This window comes from Moschus berezovskii, chromosome 13, assembly GCF_049115385.1.
Source record: "Moschus berezovskii isolate FMDL1 chromosome 13, NW_MosBer_1.0, whole genome shotgun sequence".
Lineage (NCBI taxonomy): Eukaryota > Metazoa > Chordata > Mammalia > Artiodactyla > Moschidae > Moschus > Moschus berezovskii.
Genome location: NC_142472.1, coordinates 4840542 through 4867011, shown reverse-complemented (window position 1 = coordinate 4867011; position 26470 = coordinate 4840542). Strand labels below are relative to the sequence as shown.

The following is a 26470-nucleotide window of genomic DNA, read 5'->3' as shown; positions in this document are numbered from 1 at the left end:
TCTTTTTCTGGGTGCTTAATCTTTCTTAAAGGTAATACTGCTGCCATAATTTCTTGTGTCAGCATAAATTAGGTATTTGTAAAAATAGCCTATTAAATACTAATTCTCAAGTATATTTAAAGTACGTATAAATCCTATGTTAAAACTATAAGCTAGAAGAAATATATAGCATAGTCCTAGGATTTCTCGATTGTTGACATCAAAAAGTAAACCACCCTCTTTAAGACTTAACAGAACTTTAAAAAAAATTGCTTCAACGTATGAATTTAAGACTTTACTTTATTCAGCAAAATCATTTATTTACACAGTGGGGAATGCTGGTTTGAGTCTGTCAATGAAATAAAAACCAGGTGAGCAGAGACAACACTGAACTGTGCGTGCATTCTGTACCAGAGCGGACCAGCTGTTTCCTTACCTGTGTCAGGAACACTTAAGAGCTGCGGTGTCGTGAGACACTGGGTAACAGCGCGCCACCAAGGCCCAGGGACGCCCTGGGGCTTCCAACGCAATCACCAACTTTTTCTTTTTTTATAAATATATAAAAAAATAAAAAGTCAGCAAAACCAGCATTATGATGTAGTAAACAGAGTGTAACTCTAAAGTCAGTGGGTCAGTAAAAACCTTATCAGACCATCCATAGTTTACAAAGTAGTGATCTGTTTCTCAGACCACTAACCCGGAGTCTAACAGGTGAAAAATAGATCGCTTTTTAGAAGGTAACAGTGATCTGATAAGGATCTGACTTAATGGACATTAAGAGGGGGTTGGGCGGGGGGGGGGGAGGGGGGGAGGAACTGTAGAGCATAGCCCCTATTAAAACAAGCTAACTTTCCAGATTTTCCAAATTAAAAAAACAAAAACAAAACAAAAAAACCACTTCAACATGAAGCTACCATACAAAGTTTTTCCATATTTCTTTGTAAAAAGTTCAGAGTTTGCAGTCTAATCCTGGGTCTTTAACGAGAAGGACAGTTTCGGCCTGGACTTCCCCTTGCCCAGGATAATTTTTTGTTCTTCTTTTTGTTGACGCTGTCGCTCTTGTTCTAGTTTCATCCTTTCCTCATGAATCTTTCTTTGTTCTTCAACAATTCTCAACTGTTCTTCAGCCTGTAAGTTAAAAGTAAAACATTAGAATCTTATGTTTTATTTGTAATATTCTGACAAATTAATCAAAAGGGGTATACAAAGTATATGTTTAAAAAAACCTTGCCTAAGATGACATAGACGGTATCAGGGAAAAATATTGAGGAAGTCAAAAAGAACTCCTTAGAAATTATTCCAACATTTTCCGATATTGTTTTTTATGAAAAATATATGAACAAATTGTTAGGAAAGCACGTGAATGTTGTGAAGATGAAACGAAGTTTCTATAATCATGCCTTGAGCTCAGTATACATTCTGTCCTATTACCTATTTTTATCTATCATTTTAGTAACCAGACTGTCAATTACCAATCGAGGCATGAATTCTAGGGAGTAATCTACCAATTTGTTTAACTAAATTTGTCATCAGAAACGCATACAAAAATCCTCAATGGTGCTACATCATACTGTCATATTGACAACCAAAGAATAATAAACTTTTTTCTGGAGAGAAAAATAACGAAACCTTTCTGATTTGGCTGACTATAAAACGCTAATTTCCATCAGTTCAGTCGCTCAGTCACATCTGACTCTTTGCAATCCCATGGACTGCAGCATGCAAGGCCTCCCTGTCCTTCACCAACTCCCGGAGCTTGCTCAAACTCATGTCCATCGAGTCGGTGATGCCATCCAGACATCTCACCCTCTGTTGTCCCCGTCTCCCGCCCTCAGTCTCTCCCAGCATCAGGGGCTTTTTCAACGAGTCAGTTCTTCTCATCAGTTGGCCCGAGTATTGGTAGTTTCAGCTTCAGCATCAGTCCTCCCAATGAATAGTCAGGACTGATTTCCTTTAGGATGGACTGGTTTCATCTCCTTGCAGTCCAATTTCAAGAAAATTAACCAGGTTTATCTTTAAACCTTTAATGAAGGTGTATCTCCTGTGTCAGGAAGATCCCCTAGAGAAGGGATAGGCTACCCAGTATTCTTGGGCTTCCCTGGCTAATTTCAATAGACACTAATAAAATTAATTCCTACAATGCCTTCAACTCCTTCAGTCTCAAGCAACCAACTTCCTGTGTTCTCTACAGATGATTTCCTCTCTGCACCAAGAAAATTCAGGCCATTCTCACCAGCTCCTTCCTCCTCAACTCGCTCTTCTCTCTAAAGATACCATATCCACTTCCTTAAACTCTCAACTAGGTGCAACTCCAGTCCACTCTCCCCCAGGGGACATCAGGCAGTGTGTGGTGGTGACTTGAGTCATCACGACTGGGGGGTGGCTGCTGGCATCTCATGGGGAGAGAACAGACTGCCAAACACCCAACAAGGCACAGGACAGCCCCCACAACAAACAAGTGTCTAACTCCGAAGTTTAACAGTGCCAAGGTTTAGAAAACCTGCTCTAACCCTTGACTTCTGAATCTCAGTTATCACTGAGTTGTCCTTTTTTCCCTATTTGACCTTGATCGTAAAATATTCACTGCGTCATCTGAATGCCTTTTTATTTCCAAAGTCAAAAATTCATTGCTTTCACCTCCGTTATTCTCCTGAAACTGCTTTCTAGACGGTCAGGGCACGGCACATGAGCTGAATCAAGGTGTGGCAAAGACTCTGGGTGCGCGCCTACGCTTCGGAAACGCAGCAACACAGACATCCCTGAAGTTCCAACTCAGCCTCAAGGAAAGCATATTAGAAAGAGCCCTGGGGACTGAAGGATTTTATATCACAACCTCAACAACCCACTTGAGAAATTTATGAAAAGCACTTTGGCACTATCTACCCCAAACTACATTTTCACAGCACTTTTATATCCAGCAATTTCATTTTCTACCAGTTTTATTCTATAAATATACTTGCAAACATGCAAAATTGAACAAATTTATTGCAACATGACTTATAAAAGACTGGAAAAACCCTATAAAAGAAAATACTGTCTAGCTGTTAAATCCAGAATCGTGTGCTCTTACCTAATCAAAAAAATTAAACGAGATTTAAAAAGCAACTTCCTTCACAGACAGAAAAATCTATTCCAACTGTACTGAAATTAACTTCAGATTTGAGTGAAGAAAAAGAAAAGGTTCATTTTCATAAAGTCTACAAATACAGGAGATGACAGTGTCTATGCAGCGGGGAAGCATAATTGAGCTGGGATGACACTAACCACTGAAGTGCTATCCCAGTGCTGGCAAAGCATGGGGCCGTCGCCGCACCTGAAGCACATCCTTCCTTTTTCTGTGCACACACACTCACAGTTTTGCTCTATTACGGCTTTAAACTAAGCATACCTTTTGGCAAAAAAAAAAAAAAGATGGGTTTTCCCTAAACTTATCATGGTAATCATTTCGTAAGTCAAATGTTTAGGCTATACACTAACCTATACAGTGCTGTAAGTCAATTATATCTCAACAAAACTGTAAGAAAAAAATAAACAGTAATGAAACACACATTTTCAAATGGTGCAGAAATAAGTGTCTTTGTGTAAAGAACATGTATTCCAAAATGTGACCTGAAATAAGTTTTTTAACAATTTTAATATATTAGGGAAGGCTCCCTATTTGTAAAACATTCCAAGCTTTTGTAAAACACAGAAGAATTTGACATGCATAAAAGTTGGTTTTTAAGATTCACTACTTCAATAATCTTGGGGAAATCTTAATTTTTTTTGACCCTTATATATAAAGAATGACTCTAATAGCAATGACAATAACAATGAAATGATCACCGAGTAATTATATCATATGGTAATTACAAGATGAAATAAGATAATTATGAGAGCACACTGTAAAGTACAATACTTTATAAATGCTAGAAACTATCCTTTAAGCCAAAGAAAAAATGAAACCTAAGTACAGTTACCAAAGAAGAAAAACCATTATTTTAGCTCTAAAATAAGAAAACTATGTTGAACTGATAAAATTACAAAGTCCTTTTCAATTGCAAGTTAACGAGTATGTTGGTAAATTGATAAACCTAGACAATAAAGTAAATGTTATATTAAAAAAAGGTTAGTTGAGAAAAACCAGTCTTCTCTCATTTGAATGCAGTGGATTTCAAGAGACGGAAACCTGCCTGAGCATCAGCGTGTGGTGGGACTCCACAGCTGACTGGAAAGGTGTTCCTCTGAAGCCTTGCAGGCCTCTCAGCTAACTGACCTGCTGCCCTGTTTCTCACGATCCAGTTTGCTGGCAAGTATACACTATTCCTCTCCCCTCTTCGCTTCCAACACGCACAAGAAAGCAGTATTCCAAATGAGGGGCAGGCACACACAGGAGCGCTCATACCAATGGGCAGCACCAAGTTCTCTTACACCATGGAGGCAGAAGAGAAAGGTCAACACCGATGACGTGGGCCAGGGTTCCCGGGCACTGCACCCAGGGCCCTGCTTGGTCTCAAAAAGGTTTTCAACCCTCACCCCATTCAAAAGAATTGCTGAGATGAAATACACAAAAGCAGCGTATACTGCCATAATAGAAGGGTCTACCTAGGCCCTCTCCCAGGATCTTCTGTTTCCCTGTCCCTCTTTACCCAGAGGCTCTAGTACCTTTTTAAAAATTAACTCTTTTCTAAGCATTGTCCTTGCACTGTCTGCAATTCTGGATCAAGGTTCTTAGCAGCAGTTTCTTTAGCAAATACTGATACTGAAAACCATCACTGTCTACTTGGAATACATATGAATTTTTACAAAATATGTATCAGGAGTGATAACAGGAATGATGGGAGAAAATAAAAAAATATTACCATTAGGAATCATGCCCCTAACTTGGAAATGTGAATTTCTGCATTTTAACGTTCCAAAGCATATGTTTCACTCTGCCATCTTGCAATTTTAACACACCCTTTCCTCCATTAACATGTAAAATACAGGTCCCATTTTAGATAAAAAAAAAATGAGTAAAAAATATTAAAAAGAAAATCTGATGTAATTAGTTTTGACCCTTAGCAAACTACTTTATGTTATTCATGTACAAGGCCAAAAACAAAGCAGGGGGGTTGGCTTGGAAAAAGTAACACCCTCTTCCCCCCAGGTGCCCACGGCAAGTCAGGCACGCTGACGGACACCTTCTGAGGATATATGCCATCACTGTACCAGTAGCCACTCATCTACAGAGAAGGCGGAACCACGCTCCCTCTAGTCCCCTTTCTCCTCAGGTTAATTCCCCTTTGCTACCTTTATAACAAACATACTCGAGATAACATCTCCTCTCTCCTCATTTTACCTAAAGTACAAACAAGTGCTTCAAGAACTGCCTGGTAATTGAGCATGGTATGAAACACTGGGTACAGAAACCACTGCCTTCCAGATGTTTGGAGAGACTGTTCGACGTTACTGCCAAAAAAGAGAGCTGACTTTCAGGATTCTGTCATTCATGTCTTAAAATTTCACATAAAAGAAACTGTACTCTTCTAGATGCACTTCTTTTAATTCTGTGCCCTAAATTCTTTTACTCAGTTCTTTTGCTTGTCTTGTTCAATAAGCATTCCTTTTGTGATTTTTTCCCTTCAATGCCTGGTGACCCCTGGCTCTTAGCGTGATCACACCGGGCCTTCCTGGTTCCTACAGCAGACTTCCTTCTCTTCCCTTTCCTCTTCTTCCTCCCTCTGCACACCCACATCACTCACCAAGTTCAGCTATTCTCTCTTTACTATTTCTATTTCCACCTTATCAAGTGCCCACCTTTTCACTGACCTCAGTGGCTTTCTTGTTTCTATAGCCTCTGTCCTTCACACCACACCGCACAATGTCAATACATTTAATGTTCACAGTTTTTAAAAAATTGTTGCCCAGAATACATCAACATAATTAAAGCAGTTTTCTACCTTATCATGTGGGAACAAGCCTCTCAATTCCTGAAAATTCTAACTTGCCCACCATTCCATCTCAAATTAAGATTTTTAAACTGACCTTTAACTTTGATGCCATAGCATGTTTTCCCATCTCTTAAAATGTATAAACATGTCGTTACTAGTCAACTTACATACACTCAGCTCTATTACAAATGCTCCATTCTCTTTCCAACTGTTAGTTTCCGGTAGCCACTGTAACATATTACTACAAACTGGACAGCTTAAAACAGAAATGTATCCAGCAGGCAGTGATCACAGGCAGAATCAAGGTGCTGACGCTCCAGGGCCACCCTCCTCCCGCCAGATCTCCCAGCTCCGTCCTGACTCCGTGCCACTGTCTCATCTGCTGTGCAGTCTGAAGCCTCCTGCCATGGCGTCTTCTCTCTCAGTTCGTGTTGGCAGTGTTTCTGCTCATCTCCCAGGCACATCTGGCCATGAGCCAACAGGCTCTTCCGTGGGTCCTTCATGGATAATCTCATCTACTCCTGGCTTCTGCTAACATGGCTGAGGTAACCTGTGAGTCACACGCGTCACCTTTTCAGCATTAGCAAGATGTCCATAAGGAATTCCTTGCCTCCAATTTCCATTAACACGTTATTTATTTTCTTCCCACCCCTAAACAGAGGCACTTTAGAAAGTCCATATTCCTACCTAGAGTCTCTCAAAAGCAGTCCAGGCATTTTCTATCACGTGCCTCAAAATTCTTCCAGCCTCTATCCACGGTCCAATTACAAAAATATGCCCACATTTTTAGGTAACAAGTTAGCACAAACTGCTGCTAAGTCACTTCAGTCGTGTCCGACTCTGTGCGATCCCATAGACGGCAGCCTACCAGGCTCCCCTGTCCCTGGGATTCTCCAGGCAAGAACACTGGAGTGGGTTGCCATTTCCTTCTCCAATGTGTGAAAGTGAAAAGTGAAAGTGAAGTCGCTCAGTCATGTCCGACTCATAGCGATCCCATGGACTGCAGCCTACCAGGCTCCTCCATCCATGGGATTTTCTAGGCAAGAGTACTGGAGTGGCTTGCCATAAACTAGGTAGGCTCAAAACAACACAAAGTTCATCAGAGGGCTGGAAATCCAAAATCAGCATCACTGGGCCCATATCGAGATGTCCAGGCTGTGCTCCCTCGGGAAGCTCTAGGGGAGTCCACGGCGAGCTTCTTCCCGCTCCTGGGGGCTGCGACGCCTTCTTGCATTCTGACCACAGCACTAGTGTCTGCAAGGCTCGTATCTTTCAACCTCTCTCCTCTGGCCATCTCCTGTGTTCTGTGGTAAACCTCTTCTAGCTCCCTCTTGAAAGTACACATGTGAAGGCATTCAGTTCAGTTCAGTTGCTCAGTCGTGTCTGACCCCATGGACTGCGGCACACCAGGCCTCCCTCTCCATCACCAACTCTCAGAGTTTACTCAAACTCCCATCTATGAAGTTGGTGATGAGTTGGTGAATGCCTGAAGGCATTCAGGGCATAGTAATAATCCAGGATAGACTTTCCACCCCAAGACCTGAACTTGTATCTGTAAAACTGTGTATCTGTCATATAAGGTAACATTCCCAAGTTTTGGGGATTAGAACATGGATATCGTTTTTTAGGGGGCTGGAGGTATTTTTCAGTCTACTATACAAACATTAAAAAGTGCTTCTGGTTCAAGATGGCATAGTAGAAGGACGTGCACTCATCTCCTGTGAGAGCAACAAAACTTTAACTAGCTGCAGAACAACCATTGACAGGACACTGGAACCCACCAAAAAAAGACACCCCATGTCCAAAGACAAAGACGCCGCAGTGAGATGGCAGGAGGGGCGCAATCACGATAAAATCAAACCCCGTACTTGCCAGGTGGGTGATCCACAGACCGGAGAACAATAACACCAAAAAAGATCCCCCACTGTTGTGAAGGTTCTGAACCACATCAGGCTTCCCAGCCTGGGATCTGACAAAGGGACTGGGGATCCCCAGGGAATCTGGCCTTGGGAGCCAACAGGATTTGATCACAGGCCTCCCGGGAGACTGAGGGAAACAAGACTCCAGTCCCAGAGAGCACAAACAAAATTCTGCACACACCGAGACCTAGAAAAGAGCAGCAGTGACCCCACAGGAGACTGAACCAAAACTACCTGCCAGTGTGGGAGGGCCTGCCGTGGAGGCACGGGTCGCCAGGGGCTCACCACAGGGACAGGGCACTGGAAGGTCCCCGATAGCGTAAACCCTCTGGGAGTTTGCCATTAACCCTACCACAGAGCCCTGGAGACCCCAGGGTTGGGTCACCTCCCCCTGACACACACCCAGCAGCAGATAATCAGATAAAGGCTTTACTGAGCAAGGTCCTGCCCACCAGAGCAAGACCCAGTTTTTCCCACCACCCATTCCTCCCATTAGGAAGCTTACACAAGCCCCTTAGCCTCCTCCATCAGAAGGTAGACAGAAGCAGCAAGAAGAAGCACAGTCTCACAGTGGCTAAAACAAAAACTGTATAACAGAAAGTTAATCATGATGACAGAGAAGAAAGTTATGTCCCAGATGAAGGGACAAGATAAAGTCCCAGAAAAACAACTAATGAAGTGGACACAGGCAACCTTCCAGACAAAGAATTCAGAATGATGACAGTGAAGATGATCCAGGATCTCAGAAAAAGAATGGAGACAAAGATTGAGAAGACGCAAGAAATGTTTACCAAAGACCAGAAGAACTGAAGAACGGAGATGAATAATACACTAGAAAGAATTAACAGCAGAGTTAACTGAGGCAGAAGAATGGTAAAGGAGGACAGAATGGTGGAAATCACTGCTGCCGAACAGAACACAGGAAAAGAATGAAAAGAAATGAAGGCAGACTACAAGACCTCTGGACAACCCGAGGACAATTAAACGCACCAACATTTGCACTACAAGGGTCCCAGAAGGAGAAGGGAGAGAGAAAGGACCTAAGATAAACTCAAGGAGGTGTCTCACACCAGACACACAGTGATCAAACTGACAAAAACTAAAGACAGAGATAAAATACTAAAAGCAACAAGGGAAAAATGACAAAAAACATACAAGGGAACTCCCATCAGGCTATCAGCTGATTTCTCAACAGAAACTCTACAGGCCAGAAGGGAATGGCATGATATATTTAAAGTGATGAAACATAGAGATATGTTTCTAACGAGCAGTCACATTTAAACAACTGGACTATATGATGATCTTTCACTTTTATCCAGTTTGTTTCATTTTTTCTGTTTCATGCTCAGCACTCCCATTTCATTTAGTCTGTTCTCCAATTTCTCCACCTCTCTTCTCTTGTGTTCTTTTTCAAGGCTTTATCAAGTATAGCTGAAAAGCTTTTGTACACATGCATGGTATGCATAATACATATTTTAGAAAACTTCTGAGTTTTTGCCTAAAAAATCACGACACTGTTATTCCACTTGTCTTAGTATGAACAGAATGCTAAATTTCTAACTAGAAAATAGATATGTGACCAGCAACAAAGCTTTAGTGTATAACATAGGGAACTATAGTCAATATCTTATACTTGGAAAGTAACTTCAAAAATAATATATGTGTATAACTGAAGCATCTTGCTGAGCACCTGAAACACTGAAAATCAACTGCACTTCAACAACATACATATACACACACTTTAAAAAAAACGGGCTTTCCTGCATCTTTCCAAAAACTCTTTTTTAGAGTCTCTCCTAACTGCAGTGTAAGATCTAGTTTACTTTTAAACTAAGAATATGGACACATTTTATATAAACAATGGTACTATTTTTTAAGTCTCTCAAACTGGTGAGATACCAACTGTCACGTAGCACAATGAACATGGGAAATTTCCCTATCCGATAAGGGAAAAAGGGGAAAAGGATTGGGGGCAGGAGGAGAAGGGGACGACAGAGAATGAGATGGCTGGATGGCATCACCGACTCGATGGACATGAGTCTGAGTGAACTCCGGGATTTGGTGATGGACAGGGAGGCCTGGCATGCTGTGATTCATGGGGTCGCGAAGAGTAGGACACGACTGAACTGAACATTAAAGAGAGGAAACATACGATCGATCTACAATTTCAGGGAACTGTTTGAGGGCCATTTTTCCTACTGACATAACCACCTAGAACATTTTATTCCATGCCAACACCTATCACCTTAATTTAGTTTGTTTCCCTTTCTGAGTAAGTAAGATTTATATACATTTCAGAACAGTATCTGGGCTCTTCCCAGACACATCATTAAAAAACTGTGCAAAGAAGACTTTCGCACAGTTTTAAGTATTAACACTGAAGAAAATTAAATTTCTCCATCTCATCGTGCTAACAGCCTTGCAAATATTTGATGATAGTTGTGCATAGACAATACTAACCCAAGAACTCGACCCAATGTGCCAAAAAGCCAAGTCAATTCACATTTTGATTAATCTTCATTTGATTTTATAAATCAAGTGTTTATGTCAGTTAATATTTTCTTGTCTCCTTATGAACAGATAAAGTCAAGTAATCTTGATAACTTGGAATTGAAATAAGCAGAATTACTCTTGGTCTAGACCACTTAACATGATTATCACATATGAGAGCCCAGCCGCTTAGCTCATGTGTTCCTTATTACAGACATTACTGGGGTCTATCTCTCTGGTTTCGTCACGAGGACCTACTTAAAAGTCAGTCTAAGTGTGGCCTAAGTTTACTTTCTTTACTAGTTACTCTTACATGATCACAATGGTGACATGTATTACTTATGGAAAATGTAGAAATTGGAGAAAAGTATAAAATCACTTACAAGCCTACCAATCAGAGATATCTATTCTCAGTACTTTGGCATATTTTTCTATTAAATGTGCAAATGTTCATTTCAAATTAGGAAAATCATAGTATATATGTAAGTTGTGTATGTAGCTACTTTCCCTGTATTACACAGGTTCTATCCCTGGGTCGGGAAGATCCCTGGAGAAGGAAATGGCAACCCACTCCAGTTCTTGCCTGGAGAAGCCCATGGACAGAGGAGCCTGGTGGGATACAATCCATGGGGTCGTGAAGAGTCGGAAAGGACTGAGCAACTGAACTGAACTGAAAATGGTCCTGCCCATTTCCACTCCCAGGACAGCACTCTGCACAAAGGGTCCCTGTGACATCCCTGCCAGCACTGGGCCTTGACAGGAGGAAGAGACCTTCGTGGCATATAGTATCAGAGAAAAGCAAAGAGAGGGCCGTTTCTTTGTCTCCCTACTAAGGAGGGGTTTGTTTTCAGGAGTCTCTCCCATCACTCACCACACAGCTGCTACACACAAAGTGGTTTTACTACCACAGCTGTTACCGCTCTCCCCGTGCTTCCCAGAGAGCCCCCAGCTCCTGCTGTTTCTCCAGTTCCACTTCCCTCCAGGCCCTCGCGTGCCACTTCATTCCCTCACACTCTCATCCGCACCCTAACTGTCCATCAGGGTCCAGATCAGGGGCCTCTCTTCCAGGAGGGTTCTCAGGGCAATTATGTCAGCTGTCTCACATACTGCATACCCCTTACCAAGCAGTGCCATAGTTATTAGTTGACTTTTCTTGAAACTGTCCTTGTCTCCACAATTAATACATTAAAGTCTTTAAGAGACTTGACTCTTTTTATCTCCATATTGCTCTTTATACATTATATCTACAATTTTAACAAGATTTTCAATTTATTCCACGTAGAATGCCCTAGTAATGTCTGATTCTTTGTGGCCCCGTGGACTGTAGTCTGCCAGCCTCCTCTATCCCTGATGGATTTCCCAGGCAAGAATATTGAGTGGGTTGCCATTTCCTTCTCCAGGATCTTCCTGACCCAGGGATTGAACCTGTGTTTCCCGCGTTAGCAGGCGAGTTCCTTACCACTGAGCCACCAGGTAATCCCATTTCTTAGTAAACATGTATAAAGATTAAAAAACTGTACTCAAAGTTCAGAGGAAGAGGAGAGGAAACAAAAATTAAAGAAACAGCAATATATGTTTTGCAAAATATACATTTTGTCTCTTCCTACACAAAGGATACTCTACTTTCCCTGCAAGGAAATGTTCACCAAAAGAACCAAATAAAAATTAATCTTTTCCAACATGAACAGTAACTTATACTTGCAACTTTACTGAACCCAAGAAGCAAATGGACTAATTATGTCCAAATTCTTACCAACTTTCCTCAAATTCAAGCTTCTTTCCCTGTACAATACCTTTCTTTTCACCCAAGTTTCATTGGCAACATGCAGCTAACAGTAGCATCATTACACCATCTATTAATACTGCCCTGGAGCAGCGCTGGTCTAAGTATGGTCCAGGGACCAAAGACCATGCAAACTGTCACTGACCCACAGAAGAGAAGCCGGTAAGCATTTCAGCAACTCCTACAGCCCTCTGATCTCATTTTTCTAATAATGCATCTTAACTGTGTTTTGCAAAAGTAGGGGTCTGAGGCAAACCAGGATTAGAAGACAAAAACAAAATCTGGCCAGTTTTACTACCACTTGAAAAGCTGCTCCAGAGTATGTGTGCTCATCTTTTCCCAGTAATGACAAACAGAAGGCTCTAAATTTATGGTTCATGTGGGTAAACACTCCCAGAGGAACACCGGAGGCCGAGGTGTCCCTAGGCACCCAGACAGCCCAGGTCAGGGGGATCAGGACTTGGGCAGCATATACACAGTTCCAGAGTCACCATCCAGTGTTTCAGGCCATCCACAACCCAAACCCATTTACTATCCAACCTCTTACACCATGTTCTAAAAGGAATCCCACCTCACCTGTTGGGTAATTTTGCTTCAGTGTTTCAACCCAAACTATACTGCTCCTGTCTTCTGCAAATATCCATGCCTTACAAACCATACTGCATGTACCATTCAAAGCTCAACTTGCAAAACTAAGAGACACACTTCCAACTAACACTCTCTATTTGTACTGAGATGTCCTTATGTGGAATTATTAAAATAAAATCACACACTTGTTCATCAGCACAGTGATACATCGTACTGACTTCTCATCCCCTTCGCATTCATGGCGCCTTTTCTACCTAAGCAGACTTTAATGTCTTCCCCTTTTTTATGGCTTTCACTTTAACCAGGACAGTGATATTAAGTTCTTCAGAGTATTTCGAGTTTGGCTCTTACGTGGGGAACATATCTCGTAAAAGATCATGCTCTAGAACCAACTGCTGGTGGTTTACCTTTCACATTCTTATTCTTTATAAACAAGTATTCGCAGTCTTCCCTCACTCCCCCAACCCGGTCATAAGGATCCACCTCTAACTGCTTTGTCCCACTCTTCGACCCCAAACTGCAGCATGCCAGGCTTCCTTGTCCTTCACTATCTCTCGGAGTTTGCTCAAACTCAAATTGCTTAGACACTCCCAGATCTTTTTCTGTGCCTTTATAAACACAGTCACAGAATTTGTTTTTTCTAAACCACTTAAATGGAACCTACATCTTGCTTTCCCCCTAGTCTACAGTGTAACTTAGTGGCAAATGTTTTCCCATGGCTATACTGTTCACAACCATTTCTAACTATGCAAAACTTGTCTACAATCAAAAGTCCCCCTTGGGCCATGTTTTCATTCCTGGGCAGGAACCACCACTAACGCCCATTCATCATTAAGTATATGTTCTATCTTTGATTTATAGTCTTACTTTGAAGAGAATTCCTGTATGCCATCTGTGTAAGAAAGCTTTAATGTCTGACTATCCTTGTTTTTGATTTATTTATATCTATACTCCTTTAATTCTAGCTTTCTTTTTCATCATACTGAGTATGCTTCAAAATACATTCACACTTTTAAGTGGGAAAATCCTACTACAACAAAAACTTTATCTACTTTTAAATGCTATTATATGCTGCAAACACAAAAAACTGGAGTACTAAAATACAGAATGGGAAAGAAAAACAGTAGTTATGTGTATTAGCTTTTCGATTCAGAAAGTTTACTCTAGTATTCTTACGCTGACATAACTGAAATGTAAAAACTGTATCTCCTTTCATAAGCCTATTTCATAATGTCATTATTTAAGTCTCTGTTCCTTGTTAGATTATAAACTTGAAAAACACAAAACACTTTCTAACCTGGTACACTTTATCAAATACTGTCTACTTATTCTGTCTAGTAGTTGATAACAGCAACTTATGCCAAGTGAAATATTGCATATTAGTGGGTGTAAGTACCTTCAGACTTCTGGTTTTGTGTTTTAGGTAGAGAAGAAATGTGAATGAGGTTAGGATAGAAAAAAATTAGGGATAGTTCAATTTCCCCTAGAAAATCTGTTCCAAACTACTGTGAATTCTGGAATTTTCTCCAGATGAACCAGAATTTCTGGCTTGCCCCAAAGAGATTCCTCTAGAGATAGTAGCTAAAATCTAGTGAACTATCCCTACTCCTGCCTCCAATTCCTTAGCACAGTCCTGAGAACTCTGAACGGTTTTTCACGTGTGCTTTATACATACCAGTTTGGCTTGTGCTTCTGCAATTTTTCGGTTATTCTCTTCTAGTATTCGCTCTAGCTCCTCACGTTTTGCACGTTCTTCCTCCTAAAGGGGAGGACATGTTAAGATGTTAGAAAGACAAAATGTTTTTTTTTTTTAATTGATAAATACTTACTAATCTTCCTCTGAACTTTTTTGAACTGACTTAACAGGGCAGCTGTATAGCTACCTTCTGTCTGACAAATGATAAACTGTGCAGCCACTAACATTTGTTTCTAGCACTAAATTTCAATCATCCCTCCCAGTCCAAACAGCAACCGACTACACCCTCCCTAATGACAGTTTCCTGGCAGTTACTACTAATACTTTAACATCACACAAATCAACAAGGACAACTACAAAACTGGATAGTATTTACCAAATTAAAAAATAATATATAAAAGATAAATAAAGTGAATATTTGTCTCACCAATTATGTATACCTACGTATTCTTTACCTATACTCCTTTAATCAGCATTAAAAGTTGAATATTTACTGTCTTGTCCAGTGTCCTGCAGAGTGTGCTCCTCGGCTGCCATACGCGCCAGCTTCCTCTTTAAAATGATTTGTACTGTTAGCTTGGCAAAACCTGCATCAGCAGCTCAACCATTTATAAAGAAACAACATACAAGGAAGGCTGAGCTGAGGAATGCAGATGTTTATGGTAAGAAGGAACAAAAAATGTAATTCATCATTCCTAAGGCAAACAATTAATAAGAAAAATACATTTACTGTTAGTGAAAAATACAAATGGTAATCCATACTTCATGGAACTAAGGGCTTCTTCCATGGGGAAAATGGACTTAACATTCAGAATTGTTGACAATTTCTAAAGGCAGCTTATCTTGTCATCTACAATCTGAACTGAAAATCAGGAATCCAGGGGGTGCATGGTCAGGAAATAAAGTTCTGTAATTTATTTTTTCTTGGAGAATTTAATGAGATTTTATAATGCAAACTATATGAAGACTGCTTGATGGTTTGGGCAGTGTTGAGATCACAGCATACATATTCAAATGATTTTAATATTTGGGAAGACTGTCAAGAGGGTTGTGTCCGTGTAAAAAAAAAATTTTGTTAATATGAAACAAAAAGCAAACGAAGAGAAAAAAATCTTCCTATGATTAATAACTCGCTACAAGACAGCACCATTACTCCAATAGTATCTTCATCATGAAAAGCACTAATCAAAATTTCATATACTCAATTGCAGAGGCTGTGACATCCACTAAATATAGACATGTATATCTAGTTAAAGACAGCACGAGGGAAAATGCATTTGAAAAACTACGCTTACTGGAAAACAGAGATTTAATATAAGGTCAACTTGTCCACAATAATGCCAAGATTAAAAACGACAATTAATCACGTTATTTTGAGTAAAACATTGAAGTTCAACAAAATAGAACTATGGGTTTTCCTATGGCATACATCAATGGAATTCAGTTATTATGCAACTACGTTGAGGGACACTCAGTGCTGTAAAGTAATTTGCCTCGAGTGTTTCAGTGACTTTCAGCAAGTTTTAGGATCCTGGAGTAATCAGTGCAAACAAGCCATAAAGCTTCAGTAGCAAATTACTGTCTCACAGAAAGACATTTTCAACTTCTGCTCCGGCTGCTGATAAAACAAATCGTGTGTTTAGCTTGACTCCAGACAAGGACAACCTGTTCCTTCATAACTCTCTAGAGGAAAAAAGGAGTTGTTAGTAGATCCTAAAAAAGTGGATGAATAATCTGGACATTTTTCCTAAAAAGATCCTCGAAACACATTAGGAAAATGGAGGGCCTTATGATCAGAATGCTAGAATTAGTCCATTGTGTTGAAGCAGGATTTGGGGTAGGGGGCAAGGAATAAAAGAAAGAAAAAAAGAAGAACAAGAAAACCTATTTATCAAAAGCAGGTGCTGTCACTCAATGTTAGGCCCTGCTCTTTTTAATCTGACTGAAGGCAAAGCCTCTCACAGTCTAGGCAGTAAGAGTGATGAACAGAAAAGAAGAACACACAGCCACAGGTGGATTATCAACCTTCCCCTTTACCACTCCCTGTCCCCCCCACCCTCCCAAAGAAGAATGTAAGTCCTGCAGCCATGGCAAAAGTTTCAAACACTTCTCAAATATGTAAGCCAGTTCCATTCAATCAAAAAGTATCCTTGGATAGTTTTATGGAAATAACTTTTAAGTATCAGTCAGCACATCTGAATAGGCTAAAAAATTAACTTTCACAGCAATGTTAAGTTTAGACGAGAAAGGAATGAGTCTGTATTCCATCTCTTTCTGAACTGAGCAGGAGGCACACCGACACTGAAAGTTTTGCCATGGACTGTCTCTACTTTCCCAACGACCGAGCGTTACCTCTCTGGCTTTTTGTGCTGCAAGCTCAGCTTGTCTCTGTCGCTCGAGTTCTTCGAGCAACTGCTTTTCCATGATGCGCTTGGCTTCCTCCACCCTTCGGAGAACTTCTCGCTCAATTTCATCCTTCCTTTTCTCCAATTCTTCCTCTACCCTTTTGGCCACCAGTTCTTCCACTCTTCGCGCTGTTTCTTCCTCGATGAGTTTTTCTTCTATTTCCTGCTGCCGACTAGCAAACAAAGTGGGAAAAGTGATTTTGATAATATAATAAACCAAGAGTTGAAACAGAACTAGTTCTAAGTCTGTAAAACAGAGTCCGATTATATATTTCTATAGGTTTACAACTCATTCTCATGTAACATTCAAGGAAAAGATAGAAACCAAGAGGTTAAATGATACCAAAATTCAAATAAATATAAGAGCATGGTTTTTTCTTCTGTCACTTTCTAAAGTAAATACAAAAAGACTAGTATATACAAAGAGCTTAATGCCTTAGCTTTAGGAACCTCAGAATAAATCTGAAACTGGAAATCTACTTTCATTATCAGCTTTATAATGAAAGGACAAACTATTAAATATATGATTTGCTCATCTGCCAATCCATTTAATCTAAGCAATGAGTTACAGAAAAGTTAGGAAAAACTTATGCAGCAAGCAATTCAGACCAGCTAAATTGATTCCTCCTCCCCCACTAAAAGCAAGGTGAGAATAAATACAGATTCAAAGAGATTCACATGCGAAAGCAACAGTACTTCAGCTTTTAGACAAAACAGACTTATTTAGCTTCACAACTTTTACCCTTTAATGAACCTGCTCTTTCCTTAATTGACTGTCAGTTCAACTCTCTACCAGATATGGGGAGTGCTGGTCTCTCAGTTGTGACTCTTTGCAGCCCCAGGGACTGTAGCCCACCAGGCTCCTCTGTCCGTGGAATTCTCCAGGTAAGAATACTGCAGTGGGTTGCCATTTCCTTCTCCAGATATGGGGAAGTGGATGAAATGCATTTTTATCATCACTTCTACGAAAAAGTTCAATGAAGCATGATATTGCTTAATTATTCTAATCCCATTTAGATATGATACATGAACTTATTTACTCAAGGCGAAATTCGGTGCTGAAGACACTGACATTTATCAAGGCACCATGGTGGAAACCTTGCACATTTTATACCAGTGATCTCCAATGACAGCCACTAGTCACACGCATCCAGTTTGAACTGAAGATTAGTAAAAAGAAAAAAATAAAGATACAGAATATACTAAAATTAATTTCACTAGTTTCTTTTTAATCTGGCTCATGTTATGTTTCTATTCAACAGCATTATTAGAGACAATCTGTGCTGAAATGAACGCAAAAGACTCTGAAAGTATACCTAAATCCTAAGAGGTCAATCTATTAATGCTTCAATTTTCTCAAAATTAAACAAAATTTTAATTTTGTTTAACGACAAAATTAAACAAAATCTGTAAACTTTCTATCTTTTGATGACTCCTATGTATGTATGAAGTTATTCAATTTATCTGTTAAGACTATAGTTTCTAAGTGACCTTTAAATATCCTAATCCACTTCAAGTCAACTATTTCGGGGGGTGATTCAATTTCCACTAAGGTGCTTTTCATTCTTACCTCCTGTTATTTATTCAGTGATACCATACTAACACCAGCATATCTAACATTCCGATTCATATCTGTTTCTTCATTTATAATATCTATGTATTTCTGCCAGGGACATAGTAGCTTCTTGAGAAAGCTTAATTTCTATTAGGGTCCAGATATCTGAAATAACCATTATGAAGATTCTGTTGCTTGTCTCTTAACTATCTCTTCCCAACATTACATTATTGGTGATTATAATTGGGAGGAAAAACATGAAAGCCTAACATGTACTCTTTTTCCTCTTTTAAGTTTCAATAAAATATAGTATTAAGGCAGTTCCAATAAGCCTTCATCTACAGCACCTCAGTAAAATAGAACAGATATCTACTTCAGCACTAAAAATGAGTGGTCAGAATATCTAAAGGAAATCAGGCAGTGACTTCAATACAAATCAAAACTACATTTCAAATATAACCATGCTGTTTCTCTACTTCATCCAAAGAGAAAGACAAACATGAAAAGAAACAAGCAAGGCTAACAACTGTTGAACCTGTATGATGTGTGAGGATTACAGCACTCCATTTCGGTAAACTGGAAAGCTTTTAGAACACCAAGTTTTAAAAGTATTCACACACCCTGCACACGTTCTTTTGTTAGTTGGTTCTTATAAAATTAATAAATGTGTAAGTCTAGAAGAAATTTCATTTTTAAATTTCAAAAATGGTACAATTCAACTCTTAAAAGAAGGACACTATAAACCAAGTTCCAACTAAAACTTTCCACACAAAGTAGTAAAGAGGGAAAAGAATGGAATAAGGCTTTGAGTTAGGTTATTAGTGGAAAAGCTGCTAAGGAGTTTGGTAAAGGTGGAAGAGATCTGATATATACTTAGTGTTTCTGACAAGCATACAGTCCCTAAATGACAGCAATACAGCACAATGGCTGATGGGGCCACATTTCCACAGATTTGGTCAGTAAGCACAAAATGAGCATAAATAAATTCAGTGTTATTACTTACAGCAAAAGCCACACCAGCATGGTATTGGTTCCCTGGGTCTCTGCTCCCACTGATGGACACCAAACCAGAGGGGCTAAGTGTCAGGCCACACATGGCGACAAGCAGTGTAGGCAAAAGGTAGCTGCTGCTAAGGAGTCAACTCTATAACTACATCTCAGCAGTTTCACAGTCTGGAGGGGAGGGCAAGCGGAAACTGCCAAGCTTAACTGAAACCAGGAGATGGGAAATGGCCCAGTGGACTTTCTCACAAGGCTGCTTATCTCTGTTCCTGGAGGAACAGGCACCCCCACCCCGGACTGTAATTAGGCCTTGCTGCTGTGCCCTGCCAGGAGACAGGCAAGGTCGGGGCACCAGTGCAGAGCTGCCCCCTACAAGGATTATCAACGATATAATCACTGTTATTCTTGGTAAGGTTAAAACTGCTACTTCAGCAATCAGAAAAAACTAATCAATTTCTAGATCCAGTTCTGAAAAAGTTAAAAGCCCAATACTGTTTAATTCCCCTTCCCCCACACACGTGAATCCAGAAACTCAATGACACAAGCACAGGGGAATAAGCACCTGAGAGACAGGACAAGCCTCTACTGAACCACCCACTGTGCACTACATAGCCTGGACTCCTGACCGTGACTCTGTATCCCTTTACTCCACCTTTCTTGTGTCTGGATCCCCTTCTTTGTCTGTCTTCCCACAAAAGCAAAGATACATGGTATAAAACTGAAAAAAACCTAGAACAACATAGCCTGCCTGTACCACTCAGCTGAAGGTGGGTGGGATGGGTGGATAGCTCTTAAAAAAAATTGAGTTCATTTTTACTGATGACAAATTTATTATCATAATCACTGATAAGGCAGCTGTTAGGCTGACTTTCAAAAGAGGCACTAAACTTTCTCAGGAAAAGAAAAAAAAAAAACCCAATTTCATCATTAGTATCTTATGAAACCTTTCACTACAATCACTGCATACCCATTCGTTAAACTTTGGTCATAAGAGTGTCATTCTTTTCTCTACTTTTTCCTCAAAGTCCTGTGGTAAATTCATCCCCTTGTTAAGAACCTGTGACACTGATGAAAGGGGTCAATCAAAACCAAGTTTTCTCTATTGTCTCAGGTCTTTTAAAAACACTGATCACAATCAACCTTAAAATGGCAACCACTAGAACAAACAGCAAAAGCCCAGCAACACAGCACCATTAATTCGAGTGGGACTTTGCACAGAGTATTGAGCAACATTATTTTTAAGTCTTTAAAATGTACATACTCAATGCAAGAAGCTATAATTCTAGGAACTGCTTCATAATATTAGCAAACAGTATTTACTCAGTATTGACTTCTCTGCCCAAAGCTTTATACACCACAGCATCATGTACATCTCTGATGGCTTCTGAGGCACAGCAGGTGACTGAGGGGTGACCCCCAACCTATCTACTCCACAGGTAATGACCTACTACTCTGCACTGTTTCTCCAGACAAATGTGGAAGGCACAGGTATGCACAAAAATTTACCTACAAAATACGTTAAAAATTGACAAAATTCTTTTCAACATCAGCCTGATCTTTCTCCCTAAATTTCTTCTCAAAGCCCTACCCTCCCTGATATGCAGTTCCAACACACTGAATTTGCTCTCACAATAAGCTCCCAAGTATTCTCAGAATCACTAGATAGGCCCCAGTTCATTTCAGATACTCTAGAAGGCGCTCAAGACGTCATGCAGTTGAACACTAAGGTTACTACGCCACTATTATTCTGATTTGTTACAAGTCATTTTCAGTCACTCTTTCCCCAACAGTTATTACAACAGGCATAAAGCATCTCAAAATAAAACATGAAAAATGATAAGGATGCAGAAGCGGAGAGAGAGCGCAACACTGAATGACTTATCAGTCTCAAAATTGGGAAAAAGAATTTCTTAATTTTAAGGTCTGCCTTTTATTGTATTAAGATTATGATTTGTAAGATCACTTCTTAAATTCATCAGGTTCAATCTGGTTGCATGTATGTAAGTTACAAATACAACATTATTGAGTCTCACTGCATACATGACAAATATCACCTAGGTACCCCAAATGCACTACTTCTAACCTTCGAAATAAACAAGACACGTATTTCCACTTTACAGCTAAGAAATCAAGCTCAAAGGTAGGTAGTTTATTCAAGGTCTCAGAAGTGTAAATGGCAAAACAGCCTGGTTTCCAGTCTTACTGAGACTTTCTAATTGCTAAAGCCCAATCAATTTTAATTTTGTTGTCTCTCTCCAACTCACACTGGACCTCTCACAAGAAGAAGGTACACGCGACAAATGTGTCTTCTGCTCCTTCTTTACTCACTGCCCAACCATGCCCTTTCTTTCTGTCCAATGGTAAACACAGACATCCCTGTGACCCTCGCTCATCCCCACACTCTCCCTGGGTCACTCTATCTAAGCTCAAAGGTTCTCAGGTTTCAGTCCCCCACTATCAAGCTTGGATAAACTCATTATATCTAAAATCTAGTGCCTACATTGGAAGTGCCAAGTGGAAACTCCCTTTTTCCCCCTCCACCATCCACCAGGCTTCTGACATTTTACCTGAGTCTGACCCACAGTGTCATGACTTAACGATCTGGTAGCTGAGGTGCAATGGCCACAATAGAGCCTAGAATAATGCTTTACTTCCCTTACGTTTCACATCGAATTTTATTTGCTCTGTTTCTTAAATCTGCCCCTTTTGTCCATTTCAACAACTGCTCCTTCACTACTCCTATGTGTATTTACTATAATTTATCCTACACAGCAGTCGATCTGTTTAAAAACAAACAAACCAACAACCCCACACCATTTGCCTGCTTTAAACCCTTCTGGTTTCCATGATGAAATCCAAGCTCCATAACTCAGCCTACAAGATCCTTCCCATGATTCCCAGCCTGTTATCCACCTTTCCAGTCACTCCATGACTTTCGTACTTATGGAATTTCATGTTCAAATCCATATTCATCTCTTTACTCCACATTAAAACCATCTGCTCCTCTCCCTTTATTCTGGCAGGGGTGGGAAGACTCCTTCCCTGGGTATGCATGTATCCTCCTATGGCGAGTCTGACAGTCTCCAATCTTTATCTGCCACTCATTCCTCAAGAGAACTAAGGTGTTGAGCTGTCCAGGATGCCTCCTTTTCACAGTCACATCAGTTCAGTTCAGTTCAGTCGCTCAGCCGTGTCCGACTCTTCACGACCCCATGAATCACAGCACGCCAGGCCTCCCTGTCCATCATCAACTCCCGGAGTTCACTCAAACTCATGTCCACAGAGTCGGTGATGCCATCCAGCCATCTCATTCTCTGTCGTCCCCTTCTCCTCCCGCCCCCAACCTTTCCCAGCATCAGTCTTTTCCACTGAGTCAACTCGTCGCATGAAGTGGCCAAAGTATTGCAATTTCAGCTTTAGCATCAGTCCTTCCAATGAACACCCAGGATTGATCTCCTTTAGAACGGACTGGTTGGATCTCCTTGCGGTACAAGGGACTCTCAAGAGTCTTCTCCAACACCACAGTTCAAAAGCATCAATTCTTCGGCGATCAGCTTTCTTCATAGTCCAACTCTCACATCCATACACGACCAAGGGAAAAACCACAGCCTTGACTAGACGGACCTTTGTTGACAAAGTCATGTCTCTGCTTTCTAATATACTATCAAGGTTGGTCATAACTTTCCTTCCAAGGAGTAAGCATCTTTATATGGGAAATAGATGGAAAAACAGTGGAAACAGTGTCAGACTTTATTTTTTTGGGCTCCAAAATCACTGCAGATGCTGATTGCAGCCATGAAATTAAAAGACAGTCACATCACTATCATGGAATTTAGCACACTGTATTACTACCTACCTACCCATCTTCAAGCTAGACTGAGATCCTGGAGGTCAATCATCTTTCAGAATAACAGCTCTTGGCATAGTGCTTGGCACTTCTCAAATGCTCTGTAAGTATTAGCTGAATGAGCTAACCAACACAATTTGTAGATAGACAACTACTTCTGCCCATTCCTACGGCTGACCTAGAACTTTCAATTGTCTCCTCTGCATGATCAGACCATATTAAGCAGTGCCTACTGCAAGATACACAGGTTCAATCCCTCGGTCAGGAAGATCCCCTGGAAAAGAAATGGCTATCCATCCAGTATTCTCGCCTGGAGAATTTCATGCGACAAAGGAGCCGGTGGGCTAGTGTCCATGGGTCACAAAGAGTCTAACGGCAAGACACACAGGAATTCCGTGTAAGATGGATGCTAGTTCTGCCCCCTCCTCCCTTCATACATGCTAATGGAAGTGTGCTTCCTCCTCCTCAACTTGGAACTACATAACTGCTCTATTTTCTCATTTCATCTCTGGATTTCTTCTCTGCTATCCGTGTGAAGTTTCCTAAACCCTTCTAACTATTCCTCCCATACATACTCTTCCTGTAAGTAGTGAGCTTTCTAGTGAATGTCAAACCATTTCTCTTTGGAGGCATCCTTTGGTTTCACATGTAAATATTATCTCAGAGATGTCTTCATTTTTTTTAAATACTCATATGTTGATAAGTTATTTGAGAGCTACAACTTTACAAAACTAGATTCTATGTAAGCGCAATGTCCTCCGACACAATTACATGTACTTGGTATTCATACAATCACTGACACTTCTAAGGAAAAATGAAAGCACTGCCATGTTTTAAAGGAACACAGCAAAGGGACTCTTCAGGTAATGCTTCCACGGTAGTATTACTTTTCCATTCCCCGACCTCTGAATGATTTGCTTTTAGAAACAAGCCACACTGCAGAGAGAGTGAAAACCGTGCACCAATAGTGCACAAGAAGAACTTGGCTCGGGAAAGCTCAACATTCAGTAACTGCCGTGCCGCAGGGGCACGTTCCGAACATGTACTCAAGAGCTACGGAAGACGGCTGGCTAACCAGGTAGAGTCAGCAAGTCGAACTCTGGGTGGGAAAGAACACTCAGAGCATCAGAGCATCTTGAACCGAAACAGAATCCTACACTTTAAAACCAAAATTTCAAGATTAGACCATATTATCCCAAGTCATTTCATTAGCTTGGAACTATGTGCACCTAGTCTTAGATCAAAAGATAACTCGAGAGATGCCTCTTCTACATGGGATCAATGCAAAAGTAAAAGCAATTCTGTCTTCTCAACAGCAAGTACCCCACAAGGGGAAACAACAGGCTTGCGCCAAAATGTGCCACAGAGAACTACACAGCAAAACGAATAAACAGTACAATTCCCTGGTGGCTCAGACCGTAAAGAATTCGCCTGCAATGTGGAAGACACGGGTTCGGTCCCTGTGTCGGGAAGACCCCCTGGAGGAGAGCATGGCAGCCCACTCCAGTATTCTTGCCTGGAGAACCCCCATGGACAGAGGAGCCGGGCGGGCTAGAGTCCACGGGGTCTCAGAATCGGACACTACTGAGCGACTAAGCACAGCACAGCAAAAGGAGGGCGTCGCCTTTGCTCGGGATGGTGGCTACACAGGTGAATGCACGCGTCAAGACCTATCGTACTGTCCTTAAGCTTCGTGCATTTTGCTTTTTATACCTCAAAAAAAAAAAAAGAGAGGAGGCTCAAGAAGAGAAAAGCAACCACGACATCACTCAGCAGGAGGAACACGCGGAAGTTCAACGCCTGGTTTCGGAGTGTTTTCCTTTACCCCGAGAATTCGGGGCCTACGTCTCCTGCGCGATGGAGGCCCGCATCCCTCGTCAGCCCCGGGGGCCGACGCGGCTCCGTGCCCGCTCGGAACTGCACCCCCCACTTCCGGGACTCGCGCCGTCGCCGCCTCCTCTCGCGCCAAAACGCGTTCTCCCCTCCAAGCCCTCCCAGGCCGGTGCCCGCCGTCTTCCTTCCCAACCAACTCGCGACTAGGTCCCGACCCCCCGCCTTTCGGGGCCCGGCTCCGGCGACGCTTCTCACCGCCTTCACCTCCCCCCACCCCGGCCCCGGCCATCGCCTGTCTCCTCGCCGCCCCTCACTCGCCCGTCACCTCTCACTGACCCCCTTCCCCCGTCACCCCGGCTCTCCTCACCACCTCCCTCTCCCCTCACCCCTCCGTCACCCCTCCTCCCCTCACCACCCCGTCTCTCCTCACCCCTCCCCCGTCACCCCCTCGTCTCTCCTCACCCCTCCCCCGTCACCCCCTCTCCCCCCTCTCCTCACCCCCGTCGCCCCATCACCCCGTCTCTCTTCACCACCTCCCTCTCCCCGTCTCCCCTCACCACCCCGTCTCCCCTCACCCCTCCCCCGTCACCCCCACTCCTCTCACCCCCTCTCTCCTCACCCCAGTCGCCCCGTCACCCCGTCTCTCTTCACCACCTCCCTCTCCCCGTCTCCCCTCACCCCTCCGTCACCCCCTCTCCCCCCTCACCCCCTCTCCCCCGTCACCTTCTCTCCTCATCACCTCCCTCTCCCCGTCTCCCCTCACCACTCCCCCCGTCACCCCCCACCACTCCCCCCGTCACCCCCACTCCCCTCACCGTTCCCCGCGCGGAAGCTCACATTTTCCGCTGCCGCTCGAACTCTGCCTTCTTCTCCTCCTCCTCTCGCTTCTGCTTCTCGTCCAGGCTGCTGCGCTTGCTCACCGTGCGCCCGAAGATGTCGATGCGGTCGGGCGGGGACGAGGCGCGCTCCCGGTCCCGCTCGCGCCGGGACACGGCCGTGTTGGTGGAGCGCGAGCGGGACCGCGACTCCCGCCGCCGGTTCCGTTTACTTTCCCGGGACTTGGAGCGCTTCCGCACGCGCTCCTTGTCCCGAGAGCGCGACCGGGACCGGCTCCGCTTCTTGTTGTGCTTGCTGCTCTTGGTGTGCTTGGAGCGGGACGAGCTCCGGCTCCGAGACCGGCCCATCCTTCCGGGCGACGCTGTGACTAACCGCTGGTTTCGGGCCCTGCACGTGCCGGGCTACCCGTGCCTCCGCCTCCGGACGCGGGCCGGCAGGCCTGTCGAGGCCGAGGGAAGAAAAGCTGGTGAGCGAGCTGGCTCTCTCGTCTCTCCCTGAGGCCGAGGGCCGCCGCGAAGGCCGCCTCCAGCGACAAGGCCGCAACGCCAGGAGTTGCTAAGATGGCAGCCACGGCCGCACCGGCCGCCCCTCCCACAATGCCCCGCGCGCAGCGCGCCGGCGCGC

At 42.4% G+C, this 26470-nt stretch overlaps 1 protein-coding gene across 3 annotated transcripts; it reads right to left on the bottom strand.

The window, feature by feature from the left end:
- Nucleotides 1-261: 261 nt before the first annotated feature.
- ARGLU1 (arginine and glutamate rich 1) lies at nt 262-26431 on the bottom strand. 3 transcript variants are annotated; one of them, XM_055426663.2, is made up of 4 exons: nt 25847-26428; nt 16720-16945; nt 14347-14430; nt 262-1107 (listed from the first exon to the last, which is right to left on the bottom strand). In XM_055426663.2, the coding sequence occupies exons 1-4, from the start codon at nt 26191-26193 to the stop codon at nt 943-945; spliced, it is 822 nt and encodes a 273-aa protein (XP_055282638.1). In that variant the 5' UTR covers nt 26194-26428; the 3' UTR covers nt 262-942. The 3 variants fall into 3 exon arrangements, 2 of the variants coding, with proteins under 2 accessions (XP_055282638.1, XP_088698738.1); XR_008686019.2 differs by lacking the exon at nt 262-1107 and having other exon boundaries at nt 14366-14430; nt 14862-16945; nt 25847-26430; XM_088842612.1 differs by lacking the exons at nt 262-1107; nt 14347-14430 and adding an exon at nt 14441-14919 and having other exon boundaries at nt 25847-26431.
- Between the last annotated feature and the right edge of the window lie 39 nt (nt 26432-26470).

Coding starts and splice junctions, on each gene's coding strand:
- ARGLU1 (XM_055426663.2), bottom strand. CDS start 26,193: ATGGGCCGGTCTCGGAGCCGGAGCTCGTCCCGCTCCAAGCACACCAAG. Junction 16,946..25,846: donor TTCGAGCGGCAGCGGAAAAT/GTGAGCTTCCGC, acceptor TTTGTTTGCTAG/TCGGCAGCAGGAAATAGAAG. Junction 14,431..16,719: donor CAGCACAAAAAGCCAGAGAG/GTAACGCTCGGT, acceptor CCTCCCCTTTAG/GAGGAAGAACGTGCAAAACG.